Source organism: Arabidopsis thaliana, chromosome 5 (genome assembly GCF_000001735.4).
Source record: "Arabidopsis thaliana chromosome 5, partial sequence".
Taxonomy (NCBI): domain Eukaryota; kingdom Viridiplantae; phylum Streptophyta; class Magnoliopsida; order Brassicales; family Brassicaceae; genus Arabidopsis; species Arabidopsis thaliana.
The window spans coordinates 14,433,558-14,448,762 of NC_003076.8; the positions used below are offsets into that span (position 1 = coordinate 14,433,558).

General features: G+C 33.9%; 1 protein-coding gene and 2 pseudogenes across 3 annotated transcripts; all 3 read left to right on the forward strand.

Annotated features, from left to right (window-relative positions):
* Positions 1–2,759: 2,759 nt before the first annotated feature.
* Positions 2,760–3,992, forward strand: AT5G36730 (F-box and associated interaction domains-containing protein; the record flags this gene model as incomplete). Its single annotated transcript, NM_123030.1, has 1 exon — positions 2,760–3,992. One exon carries the CDS (start codon positions 2,760–2,762, stop codon positions 3,990–3,992), a length of 1,233 nt encoding a protein of 410 aa, NP_568538.1.
* Positions 3,993–10,294: 6,302 nt separating this feature from the next.
* AT5G36732 lies at positions 10,295–13,267 on the forward strand (annotated as a pseudogene; the record flags this gene model as incomplete). The annotated part of the gene is made up of 1 exon: positions 10,295–13,267.
* A 548-nt stretch (positions 13,268–13,815) lies between these two features.
* On the forward strand, positions 13,816–14,657 carry AT5G36734 (annotated as a pseudogene; the record flags this gene model as incomplete). The annotated part of the gene is made up of 4 exons: positions 13,816–13,953; positions 14,095–14,203; positions 14,285–14,354; positions 14,441–14,657.
* Between the last annotated feature and the right edge of the window lie 548 nt (positions 14,658–15,205).

A 15,205-nucleotide genomic window follows, 5' to 3' on the forward strand; every position in this document is an offset into this window, starting at 1 on the left:
AATCATTTCTATTTTTTATAAACTTAAAGCTATGTCTTTTTTTAAAACAAAATATTCATTTTTCTTGCAATCATAATATATGACCTTAGAACTTTATATATATAATGAAATTCAAAAAATATGCCAAATTTATTTTTATATAAATATATCTGTAAACACCACAATCAAAGTATATATTATGGTATTTATAAATCAATTTTTCTTTATAGATTCTGTTTTCTTTTTATATATTCAAGATGAGTTATATATATATATATATGTGTGATTATGTGTTTTAAAAAAGAAAATAACCTTTGAATTATTAAATTTAGAGTATATACCAAATACATTTATATAAATAACACCATTGTATTTATAAAAAGAATTTGTTGTCTATTTTGTTATATTATTTTGCGGTATATATTTTTATTATAAAAGAATTTTGGTAAAATTAATTAATTTAGTATTTTTATCAAAATTAAATAAATAGTATTCTTCTTCTAGAGAATATATTTTCTGGGTCAAAATTGGGTTAAAATAGAGTCAAAATCGAATAGGTTCGGTTAAATTTTGGGTAATTCAAACCGGGTGTATAATTATTGGTTAACTGGTCGGTTCAATTGGAGGCGTAGTTTTAACAACAAATCCGAAAGTACGTGTAGTTTTATCGAGATTAAAGTTTTTTATGGTGGTTTTTCAAGTGACTAAAAGTTTAGGATGGAAAGTTGAGATTCCAACTAGTAGAGGGTTGAAAATTCAGGCAACCCTACATATATCGTATGCTCTACAAAATAAATATAGAATTGATTAATAAACAACTTTAGTTCCCTTATATGTATCTGAATTATCATTAAGAAAGAGTTTATGTATTGGCATCAAAAGCATCTAGGAAGAGTAGAAGGTATGAGTTTTGACTTGTGTGCATGCAGTCTCTGGTGCTGTTGGATCGGTCCACCGTAAACCGAGATTGTTCTACTAGAAAGCCCGCGATGCTTGGTCTCCAATCCTAGAAAATTGAAGATAATTGATCGACAAACCAAAGATCCTCACATATGAATGGAGGAGTCTCCCCTTGAAGAACCCCATTCTTACACATCAGAAAAGGAGACTTAAGAATTCGAATCAGTTCGTCCATTATCTATTTAATTTCCTTTCTCTTGTAATTGCCGAGCCAAAAGTTAAATAAAAGAAGGTTAGATCCATTTCTCTCGTCACTTGGATTTTACCAAAATGGGTTTAGGGTTAGATTGAACGGACTGTACAACAATTAAACAGGTTAAGTGTTTAGCGCCTAACAATTTTTTTGAAAACTGCATTTAGTATATTCTATTTTAAAGCCAAGTATACTTAAAATTGCTTGCCAATCCACAAAATTTTATTTTAAGTAAGGTTTTGACATTTATTTGTAAAACATATTTTGCACGTTTGCAATCAATTTGTGAAATAAAATTTTGAGTTAACGAAAAACCTTGCATATAGAATATGGATCTTCGTAAGATTGTAACAATGATAAGTAAGAGTATCATCAACCTTTTATTAACGAGTAGGAGAAAGACGACAAACAAAATGTATCTTCAACGTGTTATTTTATCCACTTACTAATTCAAGATGGCAATGTTATTTGTCTTATTTCTTGCCATGTAAAACAGACTGATGTCATCCTGTGGCTGTATTATGCAGAAAATAGGATGTGAGGACCATTACAATCGTAAATCTAACCAAACCATTATAAACATTTAAAATGAAAAAGTTTAAAAGCTAAACGTGTTAAGTGTTTGAACGAGAACAATCGCTAGAGAAACATAGTAAAATTTGGAGTTGCGAGAGAAGAGAAGAGGATATTTTATTTATAAAAATATATATATATATATATATATATATATATATATATATATATATATATATATATTATGACAGGAAACTTTTGTTGAAAATTCGTCAAAATCACAGTTTGGTAGGAGTTCAACTTTTTTTTTGTTTCTGTGCTGAAATTCTAGGAGTGGCATTTTAACCAAACCAAACCCAAGCTTAGACTTTAACCATTCGGTTATGTCTCTTCTCAACCCAAATGGTTCGGTTTGGTTAGGTTTGACAACCCAATATATTTATTTAATTAATAATATTGTATATTATTAAATATGTAATTATTTGCACTTTTTTTTCATGGTTTATTTGAATTATTAAACTTTTTGCTTAAGCTAACTTATATCAAATTTAAAGTTCAAACGATAATGAACAAAATAATTCTGTTTCATTACATTGATTAGTCTTCTAAAACTAAACTAAAACCAAACCAAACTAAAGTCAAATCAAACCAAACTGAACCGAACATAGATTGACCCAAATCAAACCAAACTGAACCGAACATAGATTGACCCAAACCCTAACCAAACCATATACTAGATCGGCTGCGGCATAAAAAGTGGTGATGATGTTTTATTCTATGATTTATACACTAACCGATGTCAAGTTGGACTTTTCCCTGATGTAGAACGAGATTGGATTTTCAGAAGAACATAAACTTCTTAACTACACATCTAGCTTGGTTGGTATACCGTATCTCTAAATTACAATTTATTTCCCTTAGATAATAAAATTCTTAATAATTTGTACCAATCGTCATTGTGACGCTGGTTTATGTTTTCCTACATTTGAAGGCCTCCATAGGCCCAATGGATTTCTAATTATATATCTTCAATTGCTGGTATAGGTAACAAGAAGAAGAAATAAGAGAAAAAGGAATTTACATGACCTAACTTGGCGAAACGACAACCACAAGCATGGCGATGTCCAATCTTCCAAGAGATTTGTTGGAGGAGGTACTCTCTAGGGTTCCGGTAAAGTCTATAGCAGCAGTGAGATCCACTTGTAAAAATTGGAACTCTTTAACCTACGGTCAGAGCTTCACGAAGAAGCTCTATGGTAAAACAATGGCAACAAAGGAAAAGGAGTTTCTGGTGGTCATGACTATGGATTTGGAGGTTTATTTAATGAGGGTCAATCTCCATGGAATTCATAAAGATGATAACAATGTTAAATCATCTATCATGCAAAAAGCTAAACTCATTAGGCTAAATGATGATCGAGTTCGAGTCGATGATATATGTAAAGTCTTTCACTGCGACGGTTTATTGTTATGCATCACTATTGGGATCAGGCTTGTGGTTTGTAATCCTTATTGTGGGCAAACAAGGTGTATCAAAACCAGAAGAGATTACCATATAACCGACAATTACGCTCTTGGACACGAGAAGATGAAGAACAGCCCACTTCGTAACTACAAAATCTTGGTGTTTCATGATAAATCCTTCCTCCAAAATTCTTGGTTTGAAATCTACAATTTTAACTCTGATTCATGGAAGGTTTTATATTTCACTTGTGACTGGAAATTACCGTTTTCTCAACTTGTTGTGTCTCTCAAGGGAAATACTTACTGGTTTGCTCGAGAGATGTATATACACGGACCAAGAATAGATCTCCCTGATTTCTTGATTTGTTTTGATTTTACAACAGAGAGATTTGGACCGCGTCTTCATCTGCCGTTTCACTCTCGTTGTGTTGATACTGTGACTCTCGCTAGTGTTAGAGAAGAGCAGCTTGCGGTGTTATTTCAGGACTCAAAAACGTTGATCCTAGAGGTATGGATAACGACTAAGATTGAGCCTAATGCGGTCTCATGGAGCAGCAAGGTGTTCTTAGAAGTGAATATGAGTCCACTCACTGGTTTTCAGTTTAATCGTAGCTTTGGGAGTTTCTTCATTGTTGAGGAGAAAAATGTCGTTGTGGTTCCTATTAAAGGAGGGCATTTCAAACGAAACCTAGCTTACATCATTGGAAAGGATGAATACTTCAAAGAAGTGGATCTTGGAGTGCCAAGTTCATATATATATTTTTCCCCACATGTGTGCTCTTATGTTCCAAGTTTAGTACAAATCAAGAAAGATGCACAAGTGATGCTGCAACACCATAACGTCTCAGCAGAAAAGCATCATGAGTTTTGTGCATCTTTGTGAGTTATTTAAGTTATAGATAGAGCTCTTCTATGGCAGTACAATAAACTGTTTCCTTTTGCTCATCTTCTATTATTAATTTGTATGTTTACCATTGTTCTCAGGTAACTCAACATATATATTCCCGATGGATGACGAACAAAAATACTTTGCGTCATGTGTTTGGCCTTTCCACCATTTCTTTTCTTTTTCTTTTTTCTTTTTTGAATATCAGGAGGTTCTGAACCGAAACCCATAATTTCCCAGGCGCAAAACCACAACATGTAATATTAGTTTCATTCCAGCGCACCCGAATCGACGATCTTTAATCTCTAGGTTCTTTACCAATTGAGCAAACGACACTTGATCCTTCTATCATTTCTTGATACAGTAAAAGGGCATCTTGGAAGCTTCCTTTGGCATTTGCTAGTTAGCTGAGAAACTAAAGGAGTATTAGAAGATCATGTTTTCGTTTCAAGTATCTGCTTTATCCACAAATAAATTAAATGCAATTAGCTATACATGCCACATCTAATCGTTTCGGGGGAGTGCATTTGTTGATATCAATTATGATGGAGGCACATGTTCCTTTGTCGTAATAGATTAGACTCTGGAATTGTGACGAGAAGGCTCTTTTAATTATCACAATTACAATAAATAAATAGGAGCCATTTCTATTCTAAATATATGACACAGCACGTTTCATGGTACGTCTTTAGCTTTTCCAAAGAGAAATATGTTATTTTCAAAACTTGCATCACATCAAGAGGGCATGTAAGTAAATGATTAATCTAACGCAAAATCTTTTTTGTTCTTTCTTTTGCTTAGATAAAATATTAATATCAAATAGTCCACAAAGTGGATGATCGGAAAAGAGTTTTACATTGTCTGAATCGTTACAAAACCAAAGGAAAAAATTGACAAGAAAGATTGCTTGGATCAATACAATATAGGTTAAAATTAAGCCGGTTTGGTAAAAGGTGTTACCAATCAAACCCAATATATTATGCATAACGCTGTACATGGTAAACAATGACTAACAAGTGGGTCATAGCCTTGGTGAGCCCGGAGGATGAGTGATGACCCTTTGATGGTCTTCTCCTCGAATCGCTCGGCTGCATTTGAACTTTTTTTTGAAATCCAATTTGTATCAACCCATCTTTCCCTCTTACTGCAATTCAAAAACAAATCACTAATAAGAAGAGTTTTGCTAACACTTTTTAGAACTATCTAAAAATTTGATTAGTAAAAGTTTGATTATGGTCTTTTAAAAAATGGTTTGTTAAGGAGCATGACTCCTTGAACTATCCCCAACGTAACTGCACATATATGATTTTAGAAGAAACAAAGAATCTAAGTAAATCCAAGAATATAAACATCAATGAAACAAGTATAAGCCTAACATGGGTCAGCCTTCTATGTTAGCCAAGTATAACATAGAAAGTATAAGCCTAACATGGGCTTATACTTTCTATGTTATGTTCTTTAATGGGTCAGCCTTATTTCCTCCGCGATCCAAACAGGCTAAGACCGCGAGGCCCACATTTTTTTGGGCTTCCTTACATGGGCCCGAACCCGCCCCGCAACATCCCAAAACGGGCCAGGCCCGCGGATAAGAGGCCCGATTGACATCTCTAGTTTCAAACTATCTAACTACAAATTATTGTGAAACCAATCAATCTATATATACATCTATATATACATTTTTGGTAGACTTTTTGGCCAAAAATCCCTATACTATTTACTATTAACATTCAGGTCCTTACAAATTCTATCAAAACCAAATATTTTATGACTAAAAACTTACAAATCGTTAATTTTCATTAAATAGTTTAATCAACTCTTTCCTAATTTTTCATCCTTAATTAAATCTTTCTTTATTGAACTATATTTGATTAAGGCTAATTTCCTAAAATCTCTATATCGATATTAAATATAAATATAAAAGAAGTCAATAAAGATATTTGTTGTTATATCTAATTTATTTTGACTTTATATATAAAATCCATATAGTTAATAAAATATTTGATTTTTCTTCATCTTATGTAATTCATATTTTTTAAAACAGGCATATAATACTCAATCGATGAAAAAATAAGTGTACAAGATCCCACATTGATTAAAAATTGGGATATCATTTAGAGACATACTATAAACAAGTACCAAAATGAATCTGAATATGAATGAGCAGGAACTTTGATATATCAGACATCTAAAATTAAAAGTGTTATTCGGTTTACTCCGATTTTTTATTTTAAATAATTAAAACCTTAAAAGTTTTAAGATATTATATATATTTCAACTTTATTAAAAGTTAAGTATTACATTTAATAATTTTAAGATTTTATGAAGTTTTAAATTTTGTAAATATTTGAACTTTATAAGAAGTTTAAACATTTATAAATACAAAAAAAAAATATGGGACGATATAGTACAGGTGAAATCCTAGATGTAAAATCAATATACAATTATGAAGTTTGGATTGATACTAAAACTTTTTTGAAGTTTTCAATATTATAAATATTCGAACTTCATAAGAAAATGACAAAATGATGTTTAATTTCACGGGACGAGGTTATATGGTGGGATGGGTTTGGATTGATATTAATACGGGATGGTATATTATGAATGTATCTATAGATCATCTTAAAAACAAAAATTTAATTTTTTATTTAATAAAAGTATAGGCCTATTATATACCTCTTGAATATGTTATTTGTATATAAATAATATTAATTTAAATAAAAATCTTTAATTTTTTAACAAAAATATCAACCTGCGAGCAGCGGTGTACCGCAGGTCAATCTCTAGATAATACAAGTTTTAAATCGTTATTACCCCTAACCACAAAAGCAAAATAATGAATTTTAATATTATGTGTCAATATCATATTATTCATATACAAATAATAATTCTTATAAAAAAATGAACATATTCATCCGAGGTGTCCCGCGGGTCAATATCTAGTTTTGCTAGACTTTTTGGCCAAAAATCCCTATACTATTTACTATTAACATTCAGGTCCTTACAAATTCTATCTCAACCAAATATTTTATGTATAAAAACTTACAATTCGTTAATTTGCATTAAATACTTCAATTAACTCTCTCTTAAACTTTTTTCTTAATTAAATCTTTCTTTACAGAACTATATTCGATTAAGGCTAATTTCCTAAAATCTCAATATCGATATTAAATATAAACATAGAATTTTTCTGTCACTATATTTGTTCTTATATCTAATTTATTTTTACTTTATATATAAAATACATATAGTTAATAAAATATATGATTTTCTGCATCTGATATAATTCGAAAACAAATAAATAACTTAAAAGTATATTTTTTTAAAGTAATAAAAATTGTCCGGAAGTATATCATAGTATCATACATAAAAAACAATAGCATGTATCTATAAATCATCTTTAAAAAGAAATTCAATTTTTTATTTAATAAAAATATATGCATGTGATGCACTTCTTGAATATGTTATTTATATATAAATAATACTCCCTCTGTTTCATAATATAAGTTGTTTTAGACCAATTTTTTTGTTTTACAAGAAAAGTTATTTTCTAGTTTCTATGCAAATTATATGTTACTTTAATATTTTATGATTACTTATATTATTTAGTCTCTTTTATGATTGGTTGAACTTTTTCAAAGTAAATATTCTTAACTGAAACAACTTATATTGTAAAACGGAGGGAGTATTAATTAAAATAAAAATCACTAATTTTCTAACAAAAATATCAACCTGCGGTTTACCGCAAATCAATCTGTAGATAATACATGTTTTAAATATTTATTACCTCTAAAAAACCTTAACCACAAAAATACTGAATTTTAATATTAAACTAATATACAACAAATATCAGAACATAAAACATGAATTATCCAAACTTTACATAGAAAAAAAATATATGTCAAAAATATATGCCGTGAATTCGAAACTTGTGTTTGCCAAAACAATCGCACATTTGCAATTTCGTTAAATTTCTGTCTTAAAGACATAATCTTTTTGATCATTTAGCTTCCATAGCTACCGTAGTATCTAATTCCTTCCCTTAGATTTTGATTTCTCTCATTTTATGTTTAGCGTTAACGCAAACGAGTTCAAAATTTTGAGTTTTCGGTTTCTTATTTTTAGATACATGCCTCATATTTAGACTTTTGCTGGTATCTTGCTTGATTCCTTTTGCAATTTCTCTTGTTTACCTTGAAATATAATTTTGTATTGATTGATAATACACTTGGTGTGAGCAGTTTTTGATGGGAAGGGATCAAATGGATAACATTGTGGAATCTTTGCAATTAGATAAGAGTAAGTTCTTAGAGGAATCGAGAAAGATGACATTACTAAGCTCTTTCAGCCATGTCTAAACATTTTCAAATGTACAGTATTAAATTACATTGTAGATAAAAGCGCGCTAACAGCTCCTCGATAATTATATTACAAAAAAAAAACGTGCGGTTTGGCGTGGTTTGCCCTAGAATTTTTAATGTCTTAGTACTCCAATGTTTTTTATAAAATTTAATGTTGGATTTTAAGAGTGATTTTTCTATGATTAATATACATATAAACTAAATTCCTTAATTATTATTTTTGATACAACTTAAATTGATTCATGCACTTACCCTTGCTATACAGAAACCTAGAAAGAAAATTTGAATTTTGGCATTTAATCTTCACACACATTATTAGACTTTCGATTTAATTCAATTAAAACTCTTTTTTCTTACACATTAAAATTTGTGGTTGGACACTATATATATCCTTTTGCTTTGACGGGAGTTGTGAAAGCGACAAGCAAATATATAAACGACCTTATCAACAAAGCAAACGTATAGCTACAAACGATTGTGAGCTTTTATATCAAACAATGCAAACATATAGATCCTCATAACTAACGTGGTACACCCATATATATAACTTATATATTTGTAAATCTGCTTAAAACTTTACAACTTACGGCCTTTATACCTTTAGATACGGCTATGCAACTATACTTTTACTGGATTTGTAGGTTTGCATGCAAGATTTAAGTGCCATAAACCTAAAGCCTAAGGGTCAATGTAAATATAAAACAACCTAAATCTAGATCTTTATATCACTTTGCTCTTTTCATGATCTCTCTCTTAAGTTTGGTTTTCCCTTCTTTCCTTTCCTCTAGTGATTCACCACCTCTGTCACCGTGGCAAGAATGCATAGTATGTCTGCCTATTTCTGAATGCCGCATGCGATTTTAACCACACAAAATAAGAGGGAATCAAAAGATTTTTTAGAATAGTATAAATTTCATTATTATTTTAATTGATAGACTCTATGGAAACAGCCATTTTTCTGAAGAAAAAAACTACGGTTCTAGCCTCAAAACTATCACGTTATCTTCCATGTCAACTGTCGGTTACGCACAATGTTATTTTAGTCAAATTTTAATAGATGGAAATGGTCACTATCTTTGATTTATTCCATATATCATATATGTGTCATTTACTTAATTTGGGGACTGGGGTTAAAACGTGGCTACTACAGCAATTTTATCTTAAACTAAGTAAGCAGCTCCTTGGAAGGTAAGATAGACCGATCAACGTACGATTAAGTATAGGGTAAATTGCAGGCCACACCCGTTGACCATGTTTTATTTCCATGGATTGTCAAAGTCAAATGTGGTTTTCACCATTTGTCTTTTCGCCTGCAAAATGACGCTTCTGCCCTTGCGCTTCTCTCTTAGCAACTGTTGAAATGTACGGTTTAGTTTAGCAGGTTTAGTTACGTACACTGTTCCGGTTCAGTTGAAGATTTTTTGTTCACGTTGACGCGATCGGTTCCGTTACAAGTGAGATTATTCCGAAGTGACATCAACATTTAATGCCCCCAAAAAGTTTAGATGTGACTATTGTCACAATTAATGCAAAATCATCATTACATCAAATAATATTAAAAAAATTATTAATAATAATTAAAAAAAATTTGTTGAGATAAAGAAGATGAACCCAGGAACAAAGAATTATTGCGAACGTACATTGCTGCTGAAGAAGTGTTGATCTTGTTTTTGTACCAAGTTTGGAGCATTGCTCGTGTAAGTAATGAAGTTCTTTTAAGAAGTTTTTTTTATGTCATATTAGGATCTTGATTGTGTTCGAACTCCATTTTTTTATCAGAATATTTGCAAAATCTATATCTGTTTGTTTAAAATAGTCAAATGATAATTGGTATTTAGGTTTATAAATGTGTAGTATCGACATTCCATTTGTTTTTTATATGTATAGTATTTTTCAGTTGCATTTAATGTGTGTCTCCTGAATTTATGATGCAGGTGGGTTATGGATATTCCCGTATTTACCATGGTCGGTGAGTGGAAATGCAAAGAAGGAGAATTGAAATTTGAACCTGAGGAAGGCATCTTTGGTCGTTGTGTACGCGTTCAGGAAACCATGACGTACACGGACTTTGTCCGTACACTCCGAGAGGCTTTCAGTTTGAAGTCCACCGAGATCAATCCCATAATTAGCTACTGGATGCCGGGTGAAATGTCAATGCTGATAGATACTAAACGCCCTCCTGTATACATTGACAGTCAGATGGGTCTCGAGACGTTTTTTTTGGTTCGTGGTGGGTATCTTTCTCTCAACTTGTTTGTCTCTTTCAATAATACAGTGAAGGCGTTCGGGAATACTGTCTCTAGGTCTCATGGTGAAGTTTCTGAAAGTGACCGTGTGTTTGATAGTGCTACAAATGTTGATGAAAATAATGAGGATGCAGAGGAGCAAGCCGATGTTGAAGACGATACAACAGAAGAGGATGAATTGGAGGAGGGCAACGAAGATGATGATGGGTGTGATGATTATCTTGGTGTGGATGGATCTATTGGGGGAAGTACCCTGTATCCTACCACAGACGGTAGTGAAGGTATTGGCGAAGAATACGATTACAACAAGTGGAACGATGTAATAGTAGAAGAATACGTACAAGGAAATCTTGAGGAAGACGTCAGTCTCACTCAACAGACTGCTCAACATCCAGGGAAATTCAGTCGTTTATTGGAAACGTGTACGTACACGGGTGTTAGTGTACCTGGCGGAGATACAGGGGAATTCAGTCGTCTCTTAGAAACGTGTACGTACACTGGTCTTAGTGTACCTGGCGAAGAAACAATCTCTCAATTGGGTTACGGTACACGCTGCGAAGGGCAAAGGGATTCCAATCTTATTTGTATAGACGAAGTCACCGGGGATGAAGTGATCGAAGGTATTGGAGCTTCCTCAACTGGGACACAAAATGATAATGGGGTAGTTACCGCAGCTGAGGCTTACCAAGTGTATAATGAATTTCCTAAGTTACATGGTGGCGAGTTGGCGAATCTCGGTAACGATGCTGCTCCTGTGTTCGATGACTTACTCAATTTTCGAGCTGATGAGACACAGGTTGAAATCAGCACCACAGGCGAAACTTTGTTTGTTGGAAGTGTTTTTAAGAATAGAAAAGTCCTGCAACAAACAATGTCTCTTCAAGCGATAAAGCAATGCTTTTGCTTCAAGCAACCTAAGTCATGTCCTAAAACATTGAAGATGGTGTGCGTTGATGAGACTTGTCCATGGCAATTGACTGCTCGCGTCGTGAAGGATTCAGAAAGTTTCAAAATCACTTCGTATGCTACGACACATACGTGTAACATCGACTCTCGGAAGAACTACAATAAACATGCTAATTATAAGCTCCTCGGAGAAGATGTGAGGAGCAGATACAGTTCTACGCAGGGTGGGCCGCGAGCTGTCGACTTACCACAACTGCTCCTAAATGATCTGAATGTGCGTATTTCATATTCTACCGCTTGGAGAGCAAAAGAGGTTGCAGTGGAAAATGTACGGGGGGATGAGATAGCAAATTACAGGTTTTTGCCGACCTATCTGTATCTTCTCCAATTAGCTAATCCGGGTACAATAACACACCTACACTATACACCAGAAGATGATGGTAAGCAGCGCTTCAAGTATGTCTTTGTCTCTCTTGGCGCTTCTATCAAAGGTCTGATATATATGAGGAAGGTAGTTGTGGTAGATGGAACGCAGCTAGTCGGACCTTACAAAGGATGTCTCCTTATTGCATGTGCCCAAGATGGGAACTTCCAAATATTCCCAATAGCTTTTGGTGTTGTTGATGGTGAGACCGATGCTTCTTGGGCATGGTTTTTTGAAAAGTTAGCTGAGATTGTTCCAGACAGTGACGATTTAATGATTGTCTCGGACAGACATTCATCTATATACAAAGGCCTAAGTGTTGTTTACCCGAGAGTGCATCATGGAGCATGTGCTGTTCACCTTGAGCGAAACCTCTCCACCTATTATGGTAAGTTTGGTGTGTCTGCTTTATTTTTCAGCGCTGCCAAAGCTTATAGGGTCAGGGATTTCGAGAAATATTTTGAACTGTTAAGGGAAAAGAGTGCTAAATGCGCAAAATACCTAGAGGACATAGGATTTGAGCATTGGACAAGAGCTCACTGTAGAGGAGAACGCTACAATATCATGTCTAGCAACAACTCTGAGTCCATGAATCATGTGTTAACAAAAGCAAAAACTTATCCGATTGTTTACATGATCGAGTTCATTCGGGATGTCCTAATGCGATGGTTCGCATCGAGGAGGAAGAAAGTTGCTAGGTGCAAATCTTCTGTGACACCTGAGGTTGATGAGAGATTTCTACAAGAGTTGCCTGCGTCAGGTAAATACGCTGTGAAGATGTCTGGACCGTGGAGCTATCAAGTGACAAGTAAATCCGGGGAGCATTTTCATGTCGTTCTGGACCAGTGTACGTGTACGTGTCTTAGGTACACCAAGTTAAGAATCCCATGTGAACACGCTCTAGCAGCTGCAATCGAGCATGGAATTGATCCGAAGTCTTGTGTCGGATGGTGGTATGGCCTTCAAACGTTTTCTGATTCTTTCCAAGAACCAATTCTACCTATCGCGGATCCGAAAGATGTTGTCATCCCACAACATATAGTGGATTTGATACTCATTCCTCCATACAGTAGACGGCCACCAGGAAGACCACTGTCCAAAAGGATCCCATCTAGAGGTGAAAACCGGGTATGTACTAACATCGTTCATTCATCTACTTGTATTTTGAGTATTACCATGCGGAGATTTGTAACTTCCTGTCTTTGTCACTTCAGAAAAAGAGACAGAAAAGACTTTTACCAAATCAGTGCTCACGCTGTCGACAAGCAGGTCATAACAAGAAGACGTGCAAAAATCCAATCTAGTTCCGGTGACAAGTTTCTGAGCCGGCCAATATAGTGTACGCTTCTGTGTTTTCTCGGTGTACGTAAGTTTATATATAATCCACCTGTAACTATGTACGTTGTGTACGTACGTTTAAACTCTACGTTCGTATAACTATGAACGTTTTTGTCTGTGTACGTGTTAAAGTTCATGTAATAAGGGTACACAGAGGTGGTTGCTCAATATTTTGAGTAATTTGAAATAAGTTTTTTGAAAATCTAACTTATTCCCCCTCTTAAATGAACGGAGTTGGAGACATGGTTGGGTATATTGTGGTTGTGTTGGTATTTAATGGAAAGGACGTAACTGTTGCTGTTTATTGTCAAATCAACGTTATGATTACCCTATATGACGGTTACCAGGCTATTACCAAAAATTTGAATCAAGTGTAGTTGTAACCGCATTAATAACTGTAGCCGTTCCAGATTTCCTCTATTTAAGTCTCCTCCCTTCCTTAATTTTATCCACAATCCTCATTCTAAACCCATTTCTTGTGCCGGCAGTTATATCATTCACAAAAAAAAATTTAGTCTTTCGAATCGCTTGTTCTTGCTATCCGTGAGATGGAGGGGTTTCATACGGTCTCAGAATTGTGTCCTCTGATCACTGGGTGGCGAATTTATGTCTTTGTCGTGAGGGTCTTCAAGAAGGTTATATCGCCCAACGTCTTCGAACTCGGCCTTATCCTGGCAGATTACGAGGTTATTTCCGTTAAATTATTATGTGTTTTTCTCGTTCATTCGCTTAACTTATATATTAAACTCTCTACTATCATGTTCTGTATGTAAAGAATAACCGTATTGAGGCCATCGTTGATCGTCGCCTTGCTCCGTTTTACGAAGACCGATTCGTTGAAAATGAGTGGAAGACGATCACCACCAGTTCCAGATTTCGATTTCACTCCCTTCGACTACATTTTGGATAAATCTGCTTACAAGAACGTTTTAGTCGGTGAGGAGGAATAACTCTGACGCTTCATTTATTACATTTTTGAAAATGTTTGTTTATTATCTTTGTTTCTCCATCATCTAGATGTCATTGGAGCGTTGGTTGATGTTGGCGCATTGACTACAGACTATTACGGTCTCAAACTGAGTTTCAAGTTAAAAGATAGATAGTAAGTGTTCTTTTCATTTGTTTTATTTACAATGTCACTCTAAACGCTAACAGTCCTTATTTCTAACGTAGCAATGAAGTCTTGGAGTGCGAAGCCCGCAATCAACAGGCGGAGTACTTGGATGGTTACTTTCAGAGTTTGGGTAAGGGAAATTTTGTTGTCGCACTCAGCTTTTGGCGTCTAACTGAACTGTCTAACCCGAAGCTTGAGAGCCATGGTGCTATTTCAAAGGTGGTTGCCAATCCGGACAGAGAAGAAGTTGCGGATATCTCGATGGTGGTTTTTTAGCTAGAGGGAATGAACCATTATTCTCCGTTTTAATATAATATAAGACTACATTTCAATTAAGTTTTCTTTCCCAGTTGTTGTTGTTGTTTCCATAAGAACCAAATTACATTTCAGTCGTTGTTGTTTCTTGTTTCCGTTTAAATTTTAATCTAATTTGTTGTTTTATGTACGTGCCTTGTTTTATTGTTCAAATCCTCTCGCAATGTACGTATAGTTTCTGGTGTACGCTATCGTGTACGTATATTAGTTTTGGTGCCTTCAACATCAAAAACTGTTAGATTTATACTTATGTTGTGTACGCAATTTCCCAATGTACGATAAACGAAGTTTAATGTACTATATAGTGTACGTACACGAAGACATCTAGTAATACTTAAAGTGGTAATTCATTCAAAAGCCAGAAACATAAAAAAGGACAGGCAGTTTATATAAAAGGAAATTCATAAGATAAGATAAATAAACTGGAACGATTCAAAAAACATAATTTTTTAAACGAAGCATACACATGTGTTGCAAAATATGTGTGCATCCGTCATACCAAAAGACTC